General features: G+C 44.7%; 1 protein-coding gene across 3 annotated transcripts in view; it reads right to left on the bottom strand.

Annotated features, from left to right (window-relative positions):
• Positions 1-22,370, bottom strand: part of Sdk1 (sidekick cell adhesion molecule 1) — a 521,957-nt gene that overhangs the window by 209,118 nt on the left and 290,469 nt on the right. For all 3 annotated transcript variants that reach the window (XM_048785279.1, XM_048785280.1, XM_048785281.1), the window contains exons 7-13: positions 22,068-22,151; positions 18,491-18,685; positions 16,784-16,900; positions 15,456-15,623; positions 13,353-13,455; positions 10,768-10,944; positions 3,215-3,348 (exon numbers count right to left, since the gene is read on the bottom strand). In XM_048785279.1, coding sequence (XP_048641236.1) covers positions 3,215-3,348; positions 10,768-10,944; positions 13,353-13,455; positions 15,456-15,623; positions 16,784-16,900; positions 18,491-18,685; positions 22,068-22,151 — 978 coding nt within the window. The remainder of the gene's footprint in view (positions 1-3,214; positions 3,349-10,767; positions 10,945-13,352; positions 13,456-15,455; positions 15,624-16,783; positions 16,901-18,490; positions 18,686-22,067; positions 22,152-22,370) is intronic.

The raw sequence follows: 22,370 nt of genomic DNA, 5'->3' as shown, positions 1-22,370 counted from the left end.
AATGATACCTACATTAGATTCTGAAGGCAAAATAGCTGGGACTCACATCCAGCTCCAAGATGGTCCAGTGGGAAGAGTCAGAGGCTAATGAGGGATAAATGACATTCTTCATCCCTTTCTCAGTGAAATGAAACAACCAAACATATATGGGATTATCCAGTATATGCCAGGCACTGTGTTGACTACCACTAGTACCGACACAGGGGTGAGCGTGTGGCTCAGTGCCAGATAACACTTGCTAGTATTTAGGAGGCCCTGGGTATTCCACTGTCAGCACCACAAGAGAAAGAAAAGAAAAATGACACATGGATCCTGTTGTGCCTGACCAACTCCTCGTTGTTAACAATGAGGCTGCTCATTTTGTCTCCTGGATCTCAGCACCCAGCAGAGTGCCTGGGGTACAGCAGATGTCCAATCAACACATGGATGGATGGATGGATGGATGGATGGATGGATGGATGGATAAATGAACAGATAGATACCTGTAAAGCTTGCTTCTGGTTTAGGTAAGATGTTGGACTACAAGACCCAGTCATGCAATCAGCTGAGAAAATGGTTAGTATGGCAATCTGAATCAACATCTTATTTGATATAAACTGGGGAAGGCAGAACATTTCCCTTGTAGAAGATGGTCTAGGACTGTAATTTGAAGTCTATCATGGGGGCTCTACCAGAGCCCCCATTTTAGTTCAAGTTCACTTGTTGAGTGCCACTGAGCACTAGGGACTAGAGACAAAGGTGAATAGAACACAATCCCCCATCTCCTAGAGATGGGTGCCTGACAGGAGTTATTTTTTTGGTGGATGTTTGTAAGGATTCTGACAACAATGGCTCTGCTCTCATCATATTCTCCCTACACATCACTGTCACAGGCATACATCCATGACATCCTCAGGAAAACCTTACCTTCTCAAAGGTTGCTTCAGTAGTAATGCCAACACCTACCCTCTCTGATCAGCACTGCTGAGCTGGAATGAAGAGCTGTCTGCAGGCACATGGGTCCCCAGACACCACACTCTCTGAGGAAGGACCCAGGTCAGTGGGTACCGCGGGAAAGGGAGAAGGGCCTGACTCCAGTACCTTTCTCTGAGCTGGTGCCAAGCCCAAAGCTATCCCAGTCAAGGTGATACCCAGGAAATGGGAAAAACACATGGCCTTTGGGACCTGTCTCAGAACTGGTTTGGGTGAAGTATAATCCAAATCAACCTTCTCAGATTCATACATGGCTCCCTGAATGGCCACCAACCTGGTATGCTTGCCATTCTGTCAGCCTTCATTGAGAAGCCCCCACTGAAGTGCAGAAGGGAGGCTGCTCTGAAGAGTCCTGATGACCATCAAGAACTGAGCTCCAGGTCAGATGGCCAGGAGGTGGGGGTCCTACTGCTACCTGTGTGGCCTCGGGGCAAGAGACTTCTACCCTATACATCCATCTCTTGGCCATAAATGAGGCCCAAACAGCACTGCTGTGGCTTGTATGGTGCTATCATTATATGATGTTCGTGGCTTTCTGAACCCAGACCTCCAACGTGGAACCCAGTGACTGGACATCTCTACCTCTGGTGCCTCACAGACATCACAGACTTAATGTCTTCAAGAGTATGCCAGGCTTGGTGAGGGGGAGACCTAGAGCAGAACTCCACAAGTTGTTCCCCATGACAAAGTGAGGAGTTTCACCAGGAGAGTGAGATCTCAGGGCCAACAGCACTGAGAGCACCACTCCTGGTTGTCCTAAAGGCTAGGACCCATTCAGAATGCAGTGTCACCATGAGACAAACTGCAGGCTCAATGAGAATGACCATCTTAAGAGCCAGGCCACCTAAGGTCTGGCTGGTCTGCATGGGAGCCTAGGGAAGAGTCAGGGATAAGAGAGGCATGATACAGGAAGGACTTCAGCTCAGGCAGTCAAAGGTTAGGTGCAGCCAGTGTGCTGGTGCGCTTCTTTGAGGAGGCAACAGGTATCATGAAGGGCAGCAATCTAGCCTCTGAGCACTCCAGGCGGGCAGGTGGGAGAGATGAGGCCCCTCCAGAGAGCCACCTGAAGCCAGTGGGGTTGGCACATGCTGAACAGAGAGAAGGGTGCCTGGGGGCAAGCCCAGGCTGCACGGGACTGGGGAGTTAGGGTTTCATCCTCTGCACAGCACGCATGCTCAGGGCCCCCAGCCTGAAGAGAGCAAGAGAAGATGTAGGGTCCAGTGGGGAGAGAGCTGTAGCGTCTTGATAAGAGAGAAAGGTCTTGGGGGTAGAGAGGGAGCAGATTCCAGCTGACTCTAGGTACATACAGGATTAGGGCAACTGCTGCCATGATGAGCTAGAGGGGAAAGGCCGGGACAATCCTTAGGCTCAGGCTCAAGTAATATCAAAATCAGGGGGTGCTGGGAATAGGCTGAAATGGCTGCATCAATGAGGGGCGAATAGGGTCAGGATTAAAAATCATGGCAAGATGCTCCTTGAAGGCATTAAGTTTGTGACGTCTGTGAGGTATCAGAGGTAGAGATGTCCAGTCACTGGGTTCCTTGTTAGAGGTCTGGGTTCAGAGAGCCACGGACCTCATCAAAGAAAAGATGTCGGTCTCATCATGGGAACACAGGAGGCTTCCCAGGAAGAGCAGCTGGGAGCAGCAAGCAGGACAGCATGCAGAACCCTCACTTCAGCCAGCAGGGAAGGGGGAGGACCCGCGAGGCTGGAGGAAAGCCAGTGTGGAGGGCAACTCTGGAAGGGAGCTGTTTAATGAAGGTGGCTTGGAGGGTGCTATGCTGCTGAGAGGTCAAAGCAGGGGGCAAAGGAAAGACAAGCCTACTCTATACTTGGTACCATGTTGAGGCCAGAGAAAATACCCACAGATTCAACTATTGCTGCTGCAAACTCTCAAATCAGCCCCTTGGGAAATTTTGTTACCCATTCCACATGCACCCCAGGGAGGATGCTGTCCTGCAGTACTCTGCCTAGAGCATCCTGTGTGCATGGCCATTCTACTGGCCTGGCCCCCAGACCCAGGCCCTCACAAGAGTCCTCTCATGACCCTCCCAGCCCTGCTCCCAGCCCACATGGCCATTTATCTTCCTCAAGTGCAGGCTGTGCTTTCCCTTTACAACCATAAAGCACTGTAACCTTCCTTTTGACTTAGTGGGTCTGAACCAGCAGTAAAGATTAGGGACACTGAGGACACAAAGAAACCCAACAGCCATTCAGGGCAACCATTGTGTTTGTTACTTACTGTTTTCAGACAGCTCCACAATGTAGTAAAGAACAGGGCTGTTTCCATCAAAGGGCCGGACCCAGGAGAGCACCACGGCGTGGCTGCGAGAGCTCAGGCTGGCCAGGAGGTTCTGAGGTGGGTGAGGCAGCTCACTTGAAGGGTAAGGAGAAGGAACGAGAAGAAAGTGTGTGTCAGACCAACAGTTCACCTGGGTGCTCACTATGGAGAGTCCTAGGGTGCAATGTTTGGGAATGGAGAACATAAAATGCAGCCCCAGTACAAAAATACTTCTTACTCCTCCTCTCCTGCAAGAGGAACAAAGCCCAACTCTACCACTCACAGTGCCATTTTGTTTTCTAAACGTAATTTGATGTAATCCCTATGGAACCGAAACAACAAATGACACTGTCACTTAAATGGGGCAATGTGTGCACAAATTTTTTTATGCAGTATATTATTTAGTAGAGAAAACTTGGTCAATGATTTGTTTTCGCAACTAGAAGCTGGTAATGGAAATGCAGTAAACCATATGAACAGGAAAAGCCCTGGTAGATATGACTTAATGTGAAAATTTTCCACACTAGCCATTTGGAATTAGTATTGAAAATGCCCATCTGCATTCTTAGACAAACAGAGTTGCCTCATTTATTGACAGCATGAGGTTATATTGTCATTCTGTTTTCTGTTGGATAATAGAGGTTTGGGGGAAGCACTTAAAAGGAAATGTGGTGAAAACACTAACTAAAATCCCATGGAAATGGTAAATAACACATCAGCACAGCCATAAAATGGAAATGCAATTAAAGCAAATAAATTCCAAAAAGAAGTTACTAATAAAAAAGTTTTTACTGGGATTTACTGGTGACAAAGCTGCACACTATACTGTGTCTTTCTCCCAGTGACTGTCCTGAAGTCACAAGTTCCCCATGTCCTGTGTTTAACCTTGATGTCCCATGGTCTGGGGGCAGGACCTGCTTTGGGAAGGCACAGGATGGCTGCCACTTCTGCAAATGTTCCCAGGCAGTGCCGGGGAAAGGTGCTGAGCATGCCCCATTTCCCCCATTAGCTGGTTTTGGGTCTCTCTGAGACATCAGGTATGGCCGAACCACATAGGGTCAGAACAAAAAGCCATAATTATCCTGGATATTTTTTTATTTTAAAAATGTACTCATTATACTTTAAAATTTATTAAGCTGTTTTGAGCTTTCAGCTACCTAAGAAACACAGCTCTCTCTAACCCCTGCACACTGTTTATAACAAAGCAGTATTTCTCATGTAGACTGCAACTACATTGTACACGGGCACAGTAAGCAGAAACCTCAGCCTGAAATGTTGCTTGTTTTCTTCTTAACTGTGAATTGTTTTAAATCAGAGAAAGGGCTGTTATTTCTAGTTGAGTTCTCCAACAACCAAACCTCCATTAGATTTCTAATAAAGACCAATATGAAGGAAGTACTAAGATAAAAACATCTATTCTACCTCTCCAAAGCCCATTTCCTATTTTCTCCCCCAGTCTGAATTGGTTTGAAATCAAACCAAAGTTGTTGAAATAGTTCACCTGAAAACAAATCATGAATAAGCTTGAATAGATATATCCAAATAAGACTACTGAATAATAAAGAATTTGTCTGATCTGGGCTGGAGCTTCTAAGCCCTTGGAATCTCTGGAGGGACAGAACTGTCTCTGTTACCCAGGGTGGGTCTCTGAGACACACTGAGTGTATGCTTAGGAGGCAACTTGGGGGTCCCCAGATTGTTCCAGGAATGGGTTCTGGCCATGCTGGAAAGACCAGCCCTGTGATAGGGTGGGGGTTTTAGCCAGTGCCATCTGCCCAAACCTTCTGGCCTTCAGTGTGTATATGTATGGGGGATAGAGATTGAATTCAACCCTGCACCAGTGATTGAATCAATGGTGCTGACACAACAAAGCCCCCAAAACACTCTGGACATGAAAACAGCTGAGATTTCCTGGTTGGTAATCATGAGCTGATGCATTCTGAGCACGAGGAAGCTTTGAGTTTGGGATCCTGCCCACCCTGCTTCATGTTCTGTTCATTTATCTGGTCCTGATTTTTGTCCTTTATAATATAAGTATGCAGGGCACTTTCCTGAGTTCTGTGTAGAGAATTTGAACCTGATGGCATAGTGGGAAGTTTCAGATTTTAGCTGATTGGTTAGAAATGAATGTGGCGTGGAAGTCCTGAGCTGGACGCCAGTGCCTAAAGCTGGGGCATCTTGTTGGGGTCTGTGTCCTGGTCTTGTAAGGTCTGTGCTAAACCAAAGTAATTCTTATCAGTGTCAAGACTCCCCCTCAAAATGGAAGGCTTTCTGACATGAGGAACAACTTAGAAGACTAGGAGGGCTGTCTGTGTTCTGGGTGGTTTTCCATGTGCACACTGCTGGTGCTCTAAGAGGCTCCCTGCAGCAGACGGACATGTACACAGCCCGAATCTCAGCTCAGACGCAGTGTTCACACAGGTCCCAAAGACACAATAAGAACCTGGGAACTCATGAATGGCACCTTGAGATAGGAAACAATCCCAATTACACATTCCAGAGGGATTAACACTGGGGTTTGACATGAGTCATGAATCATTTCCCACCAAAATGAGTGCTTTTATTTGCCCACCCTTTCCAGTGGAGGGCACACGTAGAAATCACCAGTCTTACAGGTGAGTGGATGGCCTTTCTCCTAGGGCTGGACAGCTCTGTGATTGTGCTTCAGGTGCATTCACTTATTGAGGGGCCACTGGTGGAGCTCTCACATTGTCCAGGGTCAGCCCACGGTCCCTGCACTGTGCTCACACACATCCCTCTGCGCACCTCCGAGCTGCTGGCTCTCACCCAGGATGTGATGTAGTCAGTGTGTTTTTTTCTGATTTCCCACCTCCTGGCAGCTCAGAAGCAATTGATAAGAAGGTGACGGGTCTGCTAGGAAGCATACCAAGCCACAATGATATAGTCCAGAGCCTGACATTAAGAATTAAAAAACATTTTTAAAAAGAGACTTAAAACTAGACCTGATGGCACACAACTGTAATCTCAGTGATTCAGGAGGCTGAGGCAGGAGGACTGAAAATTTGAGGCCAGCATCAGCCATCTAGTGAGATCTTTCCTCAAAATAAAATAAAATGGACTAGGGGTGTAGCTCAGTGGTTGAGTGACCCTGGGCTCAATTCCCAGTTACTGGAAAAAAAAATTTAAAGGTAAAGTGGTCTTGAGACATTCAGTGTAGGACCCAAGACCTAGTGACAACATCACCACCCCTGATGCACCAAGAAGCACAGAGCTCTGATCAACCAGGCCATGCTCAGTCAGAGATGTTTGACAGCACAATGCAGGAAGTGGCTTTTACACATGTCACAGAACTCAGAATTGGAAGGAGAATTGTTTTTCCTGATTCTAGCCCCGACCCTATGTGAACAGTGCTTCTGTCATTTCTCTTGTGTCCAACATTACCTGTTTAGCCATGCAAAGAGCTTGTTAATAGACACTGAAAATATAAACCATTCCTTTAAATAAGTTCTGGTTATCTTGTGAAACCCTTGACTAGCCTGTCAGTAATGGATAAATGAGACTCTAATATATTCTGAATCTATTTCAGAAAATCTTACCTAATAGGAGAAGATTGCATCCAGGCATTTCTCTGCCAACTTTGAAAGGAGATAAACGATTGGCAGTGACTCACAGACAGTGATACCCAGACGGGTAACAAATGGAAGTGATCCGAGAAAAATGGAAACGAAGCCCAGTGCTGAGTCACCTTACAAGGTGATGGGACGGGGGCAAAATCGCTACCAGCAAATTACACCACAGGAATATCAGAGAATAACAAAAACACAAACTCAGACTGTATGGGAGGGAGATTAAGTGAGGTGTGTGTGTGAAGAAAACAGATTTAAGGACAAGAGCGAGAAATTGGTGAAACTGTGGCTGTGGGGAATGGCTTGGGCAGAGGAGGAGCAGGCAGGGATTTTTCTGTATAAGCATTGCCCCTTTGATGCACAAATGATGCCTTGGTAAAACTCATCTTCTTCCACTCTGCTCTGAGGAGGAAGATGATGGGCCTGATAACTGAAATTGTTCACTCATTATGGCTTTGTCAGAAGTGGTTTTATTGGTAGAAACCTCTCCCACTGCCTCAGGGTCAGAGTCTTCATGTCTTGCTCTGTAAATTAGATTTTCTCTGTACTCTAGGATCATAAGAATTAGTCTCCAACTTCAAGAGGAGAGAGGCAATGCTAATTGGGTCTTTAAATGACTGAACAATTAATCAATCCATAGAGCCTAAGGGGTCTGGCCCCTCTGTGCTCAACAGGGCGAGATGCTTGCAGGGATACAGAGTCATCCCAGGAACCAGCGGCTCCTGCCTTTATGGTACCAGCAAACTAGGGGGAAAGACATAAGCAAAGCCAGGGTGACCGTGTTTATGAGGACAGTGCTGTTAATTTACAGGATACATCACAGAACCATCTGGAATTTTAGAAGCCCCTTCTTTTGGACAGGGGATTATAGCCAAGCCCACGTAAATTGTAAATTAGTCTTTGTGGGTGATGCAAAACAGACCCTCATTGTAAACTCAGCAGAGTGAGCCTCACCCAGACATTCCCTAGCACCTACTATGCCTGGCACTGGGGGAGGCACCCAAGGCTCTGCAGCAGATACCTCTGGCCATTAGGTGGATCCTGAAGGTGAGGTCAAAAATAGCATCCTGAGGCTGCAGAGTCTGTGATGCAGGAAGGGGTGGGGTGGAGAGGAACAGAAAGGTTGGGATTCCTTGAGGGCCCCTCTTCAGCCCCTCAAGGGAGAGGTGTTGCCCTTCCAACTGGCTTAACCAGAAGCTTCCCGCTGGATATTAGGTGGCGGGGTGAAGAAGCATGAGGATGCACCGATGGAGAGTCTATTTTTGAAAAGCTCATTTCTAATGCACTTAATTTCTATATTTAACAAAGTGGTTTTTAGCCGAAGTCAAGAGGGAAGGGGAACAGGTTTTCAGTGCTTTGAAGGCCACTGTTTAGCTATAAGAACCTCTCAGTCCCTTCTGCAATGTAAGATTTATTTCTTGATTTTTTTTTTTTTTTGCCATTTGAGTAAATCAGGGGAGTGTGACAGGGCTCAACCTCAAAGTTCTCTTAGAAGCATCAAATGCCCCACAATCATGGATTAATATTATCATTATTATTGTCATCACTGATCTTGTAGAGTCTCAAAACCTGTTTGGATCTAAAGGTGCACAGCTCTCCTGATTCATTCAGAGCTGGAAGAAGCAGTGTTTATAATACCAACAACTCACAAGGACCAATGGCCTTCCTAATCAGTTCTGTGACCAGTGCCACCTAAATAGGTTTGAATCACAAATCTGCAAATATTTTTAAATTTAGAGATGAGGTGTTTTACCACTACAGAAAACCTATTATTTTATACATACAGCAACATTTGTTGAAAAATGTATTTTACTTAGAGGAAATCAAATAAGCAAATAGTAGGGAAGATATGTAAATCAGAAGAACATAAAATTGTGCAGAATAAAAAGAATGTGCTATATTGGAAGTATGCAATTTGGCTTCTGCTGACAGAGTCTTTATGAACTGCTAACACTTATTTATTTGATACCAACAATGGATGATCTAAGAGTTCTCAAAGGTAGTTTTAAAATTCTGAATAGCAGAGGATTATATGAATTCACTGGCTATGCTCTCTAATATCATAAAAACAATCCCTGATCTGAGACCTGGAAGGAAAGAGGACAGGAATAGCAGAGCTGGACAGGGATTTCTGATGGAGCGATGGGAGTTCGTGTGCTTATTTAGTGGGGAGCCAACTCATGAGCATGGAGGATAAGAAGAGGAATCAGAAGGCCAACCAGTGGCTCAAAACATTCATGTATCACTCCATGCATTTGTGCATTCAACCAACAAACCAGCCCATACTTATTGAGCACCTGTTGTGCATCAGACACTGTGTCAGGCATTCAGAATGCAAAACTGTGCCACTGAGGTGCTTCAGGAGGGGAAGGTAGGCTCATCCCTCACAGTGTGATACATGCTACCCGTAGAGGGAGGCTAGGCCAGGAGCTGCGGGGACTGCAAGAGGTACCCGAGTACAAATGGCAGGAAGGGATGATGCGGGGCAACACTAAAGAATATATGAGCAGGAGCCCTTCGGGTGCCAGCAGAGAATACAGCTGTGCTATGGAGGCAGCAGGTGACTGAGGCAGCAAAAAGACTGAAGCTGGAGATACAGGGAAGGCAGAAAGCCTGGAGTTGGGCTCCAGTGCTGATGGTCCAGTTAGGGGAGATACTGTCTGTCCAAAGCCCAGAACCCTCTGTGGGAACCACAGGGCCCTTTCTCATTCTAACTAGGGTGACCTTTGCTCCAGACAGTAGCTAACCTCTAAAGAGAAAAGGGGTATCCTGGATTTTTCAGATGCTGAAGGTGCAGCAGGATGCTTTGGATTGGCTGCTATACAACATTAACCTTTTAAATTCCAAAAATAGGGGTTAGGGCAAGCTTGTTCTTGGCCACTCATTCATGCATGCAACAGGCAGAAGGCTGTATGTGTATGTAGTTTTAGCAAGTGCCTTTGTCATTCTTAATTCCCTTGGCTGGCATCTAAGGATTCAAAGACAAATAAGATGTGTTATTTTTAGGAAATTATTTTTGTATACAGAATCCTTTCCAGATTAAGGTGGGCAGAGTCCATAGGAAAAAAAAATCTCTTACAAATGCCTTTTCCTGATGGTCTACTGTCTAACATGGCCAGGGATGGACCTGTGGGTGTGTTATGGATGGGTGGGTGTGTCACCATCACCAGCTGCTTCCTTGGCAATGGTGATACTTTGTTTTCATTTTCAGGTTTTATTTTTATACTCATGTGCTTAGGGAATATCTGGGAGTGCACACTTTAAAAAAAGCAAATAAATTCACATTGGAAAAGTAAAATTTGTCAACAGGCCTTTAATTTTCTCACTCCATGCATGGAGAGAGAGAGAGCTGAGGAAAGAGTGTGCAAAAAGATCAGTGGTTCCCACCTGCACCCCTGGACCCCCAGGAAGGTCTGGGCTGGAAGTAATGGGCAGCTGCCTGCTATTTTCAGGATTTAAAAGACTTAGTGGAAAGTATCTGTTCACCCACAGAGAGGCAGCTGGGACTAACTTAAGCTCCAAGTCTATTGACTGCCGCGGCAATGGTCTTGCTCGTGGGCTGACCCTGATATTTCTCCTGGATAGGAAGCTCTGGTGGGCAGTCAGATGGAAAAATGAACTCACTGCTGCTTAACCACAGTGTGGCAAAGAGCCTTTCACACTATGGTGTCTGTAGGGCAGACATGACAAAGGATCAATGGGGATGATAATCTATGATTAAATCATCTGCACCAAGAATGCAACATTTTAACTTTGAAGTTAAAAATAAGATCCCCCCAAATCTTGTCAATGCACATGGCCTGTAGAGCATGACATATTGACTTGGGACCACTTGGGCTTCTGAGTGGTATTGCTTTGGAGGTGCTGGCTTAGGGTAGCAATGTAGATAGCAAGGAATTGGCTAACACCCAGAGAGAAGGTACTCACATCACTTCCAGCCGGGCTGTTCTGGAATCATTCCCTCCCTCAGATATGATTTCGCAGGTATAGTCCCCAATGTCACCTGACCATGTCTGGCTAATGAGGAGGGACCCATCCTTCTCCACCACAATTCTAGAGCTGCCAGATGGGGTGATGACCATATTGTCCTTCTTCCAAATGTAGCTGTGGGCCAAGAAAAGAGTCTTCAGTTACAGAACTCTCAGGAGCAGGAGCACTGGTCCTTCCCTGTTAAATAGCAACAACTGGTGAATGACCTTGAGCATATAATAAAGATCAATCAATTTTGCTCTTTAAAAGGGTAACTTTTAAGGCTTTTGAATTATACCTAAAAGAGAAAAAAAGGAAAAGAAAAGCATCCAGATATCTTTGTCAATATACAAAAGTAGATGCTGAAGTCAAACTAGGACAATGAAGACGACTGGAAACATTTGTCTGATCTTGTGTGTAGGAACTGGGGACTCGTGCGATCATGTGCATACCTGTCACCTGCTAAACTGTACTTAACACCCCTGCCCTAGAAATGTACCTGCAGGACAAGAGTGCCCTCTGAACAGGAGTCAATGACTGTTTAAAAATTCCAGATGGGCCAGGTATAGTGCACATCTATAATCCCAGTGACTTGGGAGGCTGAGGCAGGATGATTGCAAGTTCCAGCCTGAGCAACTTAGCAAGACCCTATCTCAAAATAAAATAATAAAAAGGAAAAGATCTAGGATTGTAGTTCAGTGGTAAAGTGCCCCTGGGTTCAATTCCCAGTACTGCCAAAAACATACAAACAAACCAAAATACTGGGGGGCTAGGGATATAGCTTGGTAGGTAGAACAGTTGCCTAGCATGTGGGAAATCCTAGGATCAATTCCCAGTGCTGAAAAAAAAAATCCCAGAGTAGAATTACCCAACTACTAACAACAACAACACAAAAAGAAAAACAAACAAACAAAAAACCCCACAAAACAAATAAATAAAGTCACATCTCAGTATCTCATAAACATATTTAAGCATATATTTTAAAAATCCTAACATTCTGGCAGATGGCCCCTAAAATTTCATTTCTTCCTCACTTTATCTTTATCTATGTTTTAGCCCATTTTTCTTTTCAAATAGAGAATCAATTAAGAGCCTGTCCAGTCTTTTGATGTCCCTGGGCTAGATGAGATAAAAAGTGCTCGTTTTTTTTTTCCCTCCAGAATAATTTGATCAGATTTTCAAAATGTACCCAGGTTTTTTAAAGCTTTCATATTCACAGAGCACTAACATTTACAAACCCCTCATCTGAAATTATGCTGAGATAGAACAGGACAGATCCCTGAAGAAAGGAATGGAGAGATGAGCACCGGGGGCAGAAAAACCCCAGGTTAAGAGGGAACAATCCAGTTCTTTCTCTCCAAGGGGCCTCCCATTCAATCAACACTACAAGAAAACCACACAGATCCAAGGGGCTTCTCTTTAAGCTCTCAGAGTAGCAGAAAGCCAGCCTGTTTGTTCTTCATTCTCTGGAATCGCACTCCAAAAGTCATTTAGAATGAATGGATTCTTTTCTAGGCATGATAACGATTCTAAGCCAGCCTCCAAGGATTCACTGGGTAATCTTTAACTCACTAGTTTCTGTTTGTTCATTTTGTTTTGCATTCAGCATTCCTGTAACTAAACCAAACTTGTTTTTGAGCCCTGGGCACCTTTGGAGAGCCAGGTGAAGATGTGGAAATTCCTGATTTGCCAAACAACTTCCCAAAAGAGTGAAAGAAAGGCTGAGTCTGTGAACATAGGCAAAAACATATGCATCAAGAGTCATCACCTCTGCTCAGAGAGAATGTCCCAGGAAGCAGGCAGGCTTTTGATTCCAGCACTTTGGTGAACTATACGGAGCTAAGACCAGAGTAATAATACTAAGATGACTGGATTTCTTTCTTGATTTATATTCAAGGCTGATTTTGAAAATTAATAAATTATTCTGTAAGTGCTGCTCTTTGGGAAAAAACTCACCACTGAGGGCCACTATGCACCTACCTAAAGGGCCAAGCTTTTTATCATCACCTGGCAGGATGTCACAATTGTTTTTGTGAACTGACAGCTAGTTTCCTTCTTCACATGTTATTTTCCTCTCAGTGTTTCAGAAAACCATAGCTACCTTTCTTTTAAGTGCAGGTCTCCCTTGCTCTCCATGTCACAAGGAAACCATCCTTGGAATAGAGAAAACCCCTCTGGAGAATTGCAGAGTCCCCATGTAAACACTGGTGAAATCCTATTCAATCCCTCTGGATTTTTCTCTCATTAAGTATCAGCTGCTGACAAGTACGTTTTACAGATAGTGTATTAACCTTGGCAGAAAAATCATGAAAAGCTGTATTGAAGTCATGAAGTGGAACGCAGCTCACTGTAAATAATACATAAGGCTGGAGTGGAAAATGGGATTCGTGTGATTAACGATGGAGCCGTGACCATAGGATGCCATAATCAGGGATCTGCTGCTGAAATCAAAATCCCCCAAATTCTTCCTCCTCATCTCAACTCCACTTTTAAGCTCACAGAATATTAATAAATCCCAAAGTATCAGAACTAAGGAAACTGACCGGAGAGAAATCCGGGGGTCGTGAGTGGCTCCACAGCGCAGCGTGGCCATGGTCCCCTTTATCACTACTTGGTTCTCAGGAGGGTGAACGATGGACGTTCGATCTGAAATAACACAAGACACGGCTCAGATGAAATTACAAGTTTCAGAGTCTTTGCCCTTAGGGGGATAATGAATTGATCATCTGACATCAAAACCTTCAAGTTTTCTCTTATCTTGGCAAAACGAGAGTAAATGGAAGCACTCAGAAGTGTTCAGGGAATTGAAAACAAGCCTTCCCACTTGCAGCAAAGTCCATCTTCCCTCCCCACCCCTCCTGTGTCAGCCTGGACCCTCCACACCCTCCGGGGGAAAGAGAGTGGACAATGCTGTGCAAACACCTCCCAGATTCTATACTCCTGGTTAAAATCCAGATTCTTTTCCAAGATAATCATTGTTGGACAATTTCTAATGTTCCCATGTCAAAATACTTTCACTCATGTTAATTTATTTAATCCTCACAACAATCTTGTTAAAGCTCTAATATAATTATACCCAATTTTCAGGAATGCAAATGGATACTCAGAAACACCTTGACTTGCTCCAAACTACAGAGTTCATGAGAGGCTCATCAGCTCTGTGCAGACCTGCAACTCCTAAGCTCCCTGGCTGCTCCAAAGAATGTCAGCCTCCCTGCACATAGCCCAAGCATTGTGTTCCTGCACCACATACTTCTGAGGGGGACGCTACTCTAGTCCCATGCATGGAACTTGGAAGTCACAGGGCTGATATGACTGATTTTTAGCAGCACATGAAGAAAAATGTTTGAGTAGTATTTTTCTTGTCAGTGAAAAGACATGTTACTGTCACTAACAGTTGTACAAATTAACATGGGTAATCTAGGTTGAAAATGCTTTGCAGGAGCCAGGCATGGTGGAGTGCAGCTGAGGTCCCAGCCACTCAGCTACTGAAGCAAGAGGAAGGCTTGAGACCAGGAGTCTGAGACTAGCCTGGGCAACATGGTAAGACTCTGTCTCCAAAAAGGAAGGGGAATGCTCTGTAAGCCACCAAAGTGGTATACCACTCATTCTAGTACAGGTACAATTTTGAATCTTAGCAGATCCACAAAATTCTAATGAGTGATCTTTAGAGATCCAGACCTCATTTTTCACAAGTTTTTGAATGTATGGTTAGTTTTTGGTGAAGCACGATGAATCAGAAGTGATTTACTCCAATCACCAAATGGAACAGAATGTTTTTTTAATAGTTGCCAATATTATGGGAATTTGGATTAACTTCTTTTAAATTCTTGGTGTTTTTTAGAACACCTAAACAATTAGAAAAGGATGATTTATCAAAGTGGATACTACAAAATGCTGATCAGATATGAAATGAAGCATAATGACTTTTATTTAAGGATGGCATTTTAGCAAATTCTTCACTCAAGTGAGTTAAACTTTCTGTCCTCATTAACCTTATGAAAATCTGTTGGTGAGCACTGTCCTTTGCTTTTTTTGAACAATGAGCTTTTAGTGACATGGATTTGGATGAAGAAGAGAGGGAAAGTACTTTGGCAGTTGAAGGGGTGGGAGTGGGATTTGGTACCCGATCCTTACATTCCAGAAAACAATTTATTCTGCAGAAACTAGTATCATGGATAAAACAAAAATGATAAAAGCTGATTTTCTTCCACTTTACTCCTAATATATGAGAAACATTCATATTTAATGTCCTGGGAGTATAGCTAATCATAATACAGCACAGAAAAAACTTTCTGTAGGATTTTAATTCTTGAATCACTTTCCTTATAAAACTCTTATAAATTTAATCAACACATCAATTTTGTTATTTGAGCTAGTTGGGCATAATATCTTTACTGACTTTAAAAAGTCAATCTCTTATCTCTCCTGAAATATCCCCATTAAGTCTTGAATATATCTTTTAATTATTCTTTTAGAAAGTGAAAAATTAATTACTCAACAGACTTCTATAAATTAGTTATAAAAATAATCATTCTCTTTTGATTAAATGAGAAAGTCCAAGGGCATATTGACATCCCCTAGGCACAGATGGCATGATGATTAAGCATGATTAATGGAAGGTTCACAAAGACCGCGGTCCTTACTCCACACAGTGAGTGCTGCGGATGCTTCCAGGGACCCCTCTGTGTTAGCCGCATAGCAGGTGTAATTGCCAGCGTCCTGGATGAACACAGGGGTTATCTGCAGACCCCCAGACTCCAGCAGCATGAACCTAGGAATCCGGACAGAGCCACTGGCCAAAATTTGGCTTCCTGAAAGAAAACAGGAATTTTAGAATTGTAGGAAAAATAGAATGTGTAAACTGTAAAGTTTCAAAAGAAAGAAAAAATTGTTAGGCAGCAAGTAAGAAAATAACTCAAGAAGACCATCAGAGTAAAGTGAAAATTTTATGTACAAAATAACCAAAGTAGTTTTCTTAGCATTACTTAGAATCATGAAAACCAAGAACATCCTTATTGTCTAACATTGAGAGAGTCAGTAAAACAAATTATAATCTGTGTATGTGATCATTCTCTTGGGTGACTGGTTTTTATGTTTCTTTGTATACATATGCATTTGGGAATTTTATATATAAAGCTGCTATATGTTCAAGATCAAGAAAGAAAAAAAATAAATATGTATAAAATAAAAGAAGGTACCCTCTTGCCACTGCTCTGCAGTTTCCCAGGTCCTTACCTTACCAACCATGTCTGAGTGCATGACCTTCACTTCTGAGAGGAAAGATGCTGCCATGCAGCTTTCTGGTCTCGAGGACCAGAGGTGACTTCTGATGTGTCCCCCCAGGTCAATCCGCCCAGAACTATTTGCCAAGTTACGCGAATCAACACAGCAAAGCATGGACTTAGTGAGATGGGCTCTGGGTACTGGTCATTTAGTGACAAGTGGGCTGACTTGTAGAAGAGGCTGTGGAGACTACCAAGACAACTGTGATGTGCCAGGGAACTGAAAACACAGTTGAAATTAAGCTTCATAGGTCAAGCTGGGGGAGGGTAAAAAATGATAGCATCTTTATTTAAAAAAGGCATGATTCTTAATTTTGAATATTACAAGCAACAATTCCTCGTATGTATAGGAAAGCTGAGCCTTAGCAGAAATACTTCAAGTCCAATACTTAATATTTGAAAGAACCCCAGGGGACCATGGGCACTCCGTGAGAGCTTAGGTGGAGGAGAGGACATTTGCACAATTCTTATTATTGTTAATATCTGTTCTTTTTCTAGAAGGCAGGGGTCCTGACTGTTCTATTCACCCTTTTACCTCTGGCGTTTGGCACTGGTAGGGACAGTCAATAAATGGCTGTTCAATCTTTACTGAATGAATTCGTGGATGCACGAGAGTGAAAAGAACAAAACACAGCAAAGGCCCGATCTTCCACACCAGCCATGCTGTCCAGAAAGCAGAAGCCACCTGCCTGTCTTCCACGTGATGGCAGGCTTAGGAGCCCCAGACACCTCGCACCGAAGAACAGCTGTCATCCCATCAGTGACCGTGGTGTCCTCTGGACGCCGGATGAATGCTGGGGCAACATCTGTGGAGAAGAATTGAACTGTAGGTGGTCAGCACATTGTCCCTGGGGAGAGTGCCATGTGGCTCTGCAGACCCAATGCAATGAGCAATAGCGATAAAACACAGACCCTTTCAGGAACCATCATTTGTCTCCCAGGAGCTCTCTACCTTTACAACCTAGAGAGAAATGGATATAAAAATGCCAAGTGCAGGGACCACCAAGGGCAGTTTTGGGTGAATGCTAAAGAGAAAAGAGGCCTAACTCAGTATAATCCTCATGGGAACCAGTTTAGAGGAGCACTTTCATTTCAGTTTCAACTGAATTTCCAGTCTGACCCTCCTGAGAATCCTGCAGACAGGGCTGCTTTGTCCCTTGGGGATATGTACGGAAACTGAGGCTGAAGGACATTAGGCAAGCACCAGGGTGGGCTCACCTCTAGTCCCCAGGTCTCCTGCTGCAGTGGGGTTTGGCCAACTACTCACTGTGAACCATGTCCAGCCAGCTCTCTGTTTTTGCAAACAAAGTTTTATTGGGTCAGCCATTCCCACTCGCTCCACACTATCTGGTGGCTTCCACGCTGGTCAATCCAGCAGAGCTGACTAGTGGAAACCACGTCCCTCAAAGCCTCAAGTATTTACTATCAGGCCATTTATAGAAAAGAACCTGTTTGATCCCTGCCCCAGAACTCCTGGCCACAGTTTCAATGTAGGCTCTAAATAATTCTACTTGATCAAAACTCAGTTTCTGGCTTAGGTATCCAATATTATTTCTACTGCTTGAAGCTACACTCGTTTCATATGCTCCAAAATGAAGGGCAAATTGGACCCCTGGGCAAAGGTCAAGGAAATGACCCCCTATTTACCAAAATACACATATGGATCTTTAGAAATTTTGCCTCTTTACAGGCCCTGCCTGGTGACCGCCAACGGCCACGCACACACTGGCATCGACTGGCTTTCTCAATGGCTCTCACACCCGGAGACATCAGCACTTTGCTTCCCAAAAGGGCAACAGAAAAGGTATAATTCCATAATCACTAAATTCTACTTCATTTTAGAAGAACAATATTACGACTGTGGGAGATTAAAAAGAAAACCCACAGATACAATGAAAACCTTTACCTTTATTTTATTTTTCAAAGACAGAGTGCCAAGGTATTTCTGTTAATGGGATAATAAAAGAAACTCACAAAAGAACTATAATTGTTCAATAAAACTAAAATAGAGAATGAACATAAAAATAGAAAAAAGATTAAAATAAAAAGATTAGCAGTGAGCTATTCACTCCACAGTCTTTCTGATTCTGTCCAGAAAAATGGGGGATGTTTTCTAGAGAGGAGGGTTCAGTGCTAGGAAGACAGAGGCTCACAAGGACAGGGTCAGGGAGGGCACCAGCAGTGTCCTTGCTGCTTATGGGCTTTAGGAGACTTTCCCAGGACCCATTAGTGGTTTAGGTGCCCCTGAGGTATGGTGGCCATGGCCAAAGGCCTGGTACACCCAGTCCAGGGGCCACTATTCTGTGTGTATCTGGTATGCCTGGCTGAGGGTCCTTCCAGGTGGGAGGCTCTGGCCTGAGACCCCTGTCTCGGCTTTGCTGGTGAGCAGTACTTACTGGTCACATCAAGGTAGGTATGAGTCTGGATCTCCCCTCCTTCATTACTGGCAAAGCACTGGAAGATTCCAGAGTCCTCCGGACATAGCTTCTGGATGCGCAGGCCTCCGCTGGAGAGTACCATGTACCGAGGGTTCTGGAGCTTGCTGATGGAGACAGCATCCTTATACCACTGGAGGGTGGGAAGAGGGACCCCTGGGCAGGAGTGAAGGGAAACAGGCACTTAAGAATATTAAACTCCAGGAATTCCTCACCAGGACTACAGCAAGACTGTCTGGAAGGCTGTATAGCATTCTCATGCATTTTCTCTTCTACCAGTCCTCTGAACCACCTGCAAGGAGGGATTTTCTTGACCTGAAGAAACCCACACCAAGAACCTCTGAGAAGAGCAGAGGGAGCTCGGGATGCCTGGCTGAGGGTCCTTCCAGGCTGTCCCTGAACTCTCTCGGGTGTGTACTCTTATTTGGAGAAAGATCCACTGTGGTGGACTCAAGGTTCTCAGTTGGGATGGAGATGAAGGGCTCTGGTTCTGCTCCTATACAAAGGCACAGATATAAGGTCATGACCTACGCCTGCTGCACATGGGTCACATTCTGTTCTGGGCAGAACACTTTGTTTCTGTTCCCTCTCATGTGGGTAAGGAAATAATAGCTGTAACCTCAAAAAGTGTGAAGATTAGACACATTTATATATGAAACTCTCGGCTGACCACAGTGAGTGCTTGATGGGGAACATCAGTTCTCATTAGCACTACCAGCAACGACATGAGTGACAGCCACTTTTCACATACCCTCTATTCAAGAGGTTGATTCCACAAACCTGAACAGAACCCCACTGTACTGGAGGAGCAATCAGGAAACAAGCATGTGAGATGCATTTGGTTAAAGGTCATGGAAACATAAGAGGTGTTTAGTTGTGGATGTGGGAAAAGTTGCTTCCTTCCTTAAGACTGATGGGAGAACAGGCAGGGCTCTGGGGGTGTAGGTTGGCTCCATCCTTGTACCCCAAGAAATGAGTGAGCTGAGAACATGGCAAAGAGTTAGGCTCAAGAGGGGAGCCTGAGGCTTGGCACACAGTGCTGCTCCTCCTTCCTCATGGCTGTGGTACACAGAGGAAAACAGGGCCTTTTTATATGCAGCTAGGCTTCTAGGTTTCCAGGCTGGGATGTGGAGGAAGAGCTGGGATGGAGACGAGCCAAGGAGGCTAAATTCCACGTGCTCCAGCTGCAGCCTGCTCTATCTGAAGGAAGGGAGATTGGGCTTGGGAGGGGTGCATGCTGACAGCACAGGACAAGCTCACAAGGAACAGACCCCGGGCTGCAGATGGAAGGGACTGTTAGCCTAAGGCATGAGGACTCCATAGCTTGTCCTTTATGTGGCTGTGGTCAGCAGGATGACCCAGATGCTGAGTGAATGCTGCCAGGCTATATGTGGTGTCCCCGAGTGGGGAATGTTAGGCCCTTCTGGGAGTTTCTCTGGGCCTAGGAAACCAGCAACAGAGGACACTGTTTCCTTGGAACCTCTCTAAGTCTTTTTGAAGTCGAGAAGGGAGGACTGGGAGGCTTGGGAAGCACCATACAGGATGGACCAAGCCACAGATAGCCAAGTCCAGAGATACATGGGGAAGGGAGGGAACACTTAGACCTCTTTCAAGATCTCAGGTGACCTCTCCTCAGTTTCCCTAAATGTAAAAGGGATAGAAATAAAACCCATCTTGCCATGGTCTGGTGGAAGGTGCACCCAAGCTCCTGTTGGAGATGCTGCATGGAGGGGTGTGGGACATGCAAAGTGAAGAAAGTTAATATTACAGACACTTCAAGATCATGACTTCTCAGAGCCTGTTCTTTGCCCTAATTATGCTTCTTGTCATCTTTTATTAAATCACCAAAATTAAAAATCCATTTCAAGGGAGAAGCATAACCAATTCATGTGAAATCTCATACTGGCTACTACATGTGTAGCTCTCATGAAGAACCTCCCTTCTCAAGCTGTTAGAGTCTCATTATCAAAAGAAACCAGCAAGTTCTACAATGGTGAGCAGTGCTGAGACCTGTTTGGTATGCATTTAAAAGTCTATGCTTAATGAGCAGTTTATCCTGTAGAAATCACGCAAAAAAGGAACATTTTCTTTTCAAAGGGAGAGTTTAAGATTGTCACTTATTGAAAAGTAATTGTTAGTATGTGGGGAACAAGGATATTTCTATTTTGGGGCAATTTAACATGATAAACTGAAGTTGTATCCCCTGCTGCAGCGTGTGCTCTCGTCTCTGAGATGTAAGCACTCTAAATATTTTATAGCTTCGCCTTCACAGAGTTGTCCTCAAGAAGCTGGCGTTTGTAGAACAATGCAGCCACAGTGAGGAAAATATTTCCATTTAAAATTCATATTGCTCTTCTCTCGCCCTTTCTCCCCTCCCCTGCGCCTGTGTTAGTAGAGCCAGAACCCAGAGAAGAGAAAGAGAGACCTGTTCAGCAGCCATTGAGAGCTAGCCAGGAGCAGCTGCCCCACACAGCACAGGACCGGCTGCTCTCTGATGAAAAGCCACACGGTACTCATTTTCAGAAATGCAGAAGGACATGCACCCAGTTGCACAAACAGGTGAATGGAAGCCCAGGAGCCAGGTGTCCTGGTGGGAGCATGTGCTTCTGTAGCTGAAGGAAGGGGGTTGAAGCATTTCCAGTACCATGCGACCTCAGTATTTAATGAGCAACTCCTACATGCCAGGTCTGAGCAATGGTTTTAATAAGCAGCACCTTGTTTTATCTTTGTGGCTTTGAATACATTTCTTGACCTTGGTTTCTAAGGCTCTGGTTTCATATGTGTACAGTGTGACAATGATAAATATCTCTCTCATGGAACTATTTAGAAAGTTTGCAAGATTGGCAGTAAATCTAACTCTCTGAGCTCTTAGAGGGCAGAGGAAAATACCCCCCTCAAGGGGCCAGGTCTCAACAGGGAACGATCTGGCAGGTGCCAGAATACAAACACAGGTTTTGTTAATGAAGTTGCCTCTTCAGCCTGCCTCCCCAGTTTGCCTGGCATGGTGGGCAGCAGCAACCAAGGCATGGGGAAGAGGGAGCAGTTACCTGTTGAGTAATAAAAGAAGGATGATCCAAATCTGGGGAAGCAGAAAAATGGGGAAATTTCCAGTGAAAAAAAATTTAAATGATTTCCCTTCATCCTGGATGGATGTGGTCGCCAGCCCCAATCCCAACCGCTGGTAGATGAGGGTAGTTTCTTGTGTGTGCTGTGAGTCTTGGAAACCAAACATTTGAGGGGAGTCCACGGGGCATGCTTTGCCTCCCCTCTGATTGGGAGGGAGGGGTGAGGTCTTCCTCCTCATTCTCTGGGAGTAAATATTAGTGTGCCCATTTTACAGATGAGGAAGCAAAAGCCCCAGCAAGGTCAAGGACTTCCTCAAGGTCACAGGCCTGGTTACTAAATTCTCCTGCACTCAGCAGTCTGTTCCCAGCTTGGCCCTCACTGTCTCCCTGGAGGGACGCAAACCCTGGCCTGGACATAGGCCTCATCTTTCCTCCACACCACGGCTCTTTGTCCAGACGCCACCCACACTCACCCATGGCTTGACATGCGATGACCACAGTTTCTTCCACTTCAGCTAGAATCCGACTTTCAGGCTCGGCAGTAAAATACGGTGGCTCTTTAAACAAGAAGAAAAAAAATCAATAGCCCCTAAGTAAAAGAAGGATATGTCAAGGAGCACAACAGCCTCAAATAGTTTGAGCTCTGTTTAAAAACTATTTCTAAAAACTTCGTCATTAGTCACCATCGCACACACAAATCCAGGATTCAGTAAGCAGCAGCCAGAGGCAATTTATATTCTAAGGTTTCAGAAAGCAGATTACTACTCAGCGCGATG

Source organism: Marmota marmota, unplaced genomic scaffold (assembly GCF_001458135.2).
Source record: "Marmota marmota marmota unplaced genomic scaffold, marMar, whole genome shotgun sequence".
Classification (NCBI taxonomy): Eukaryota; Metazoa; Chordata; class Mammalia; order Rodentia; family Sciuridae; genus Marmota; species Marmota marmota.
This window is presented reverse-complemented; position numbering and strand designations above follow the sequence as displayed.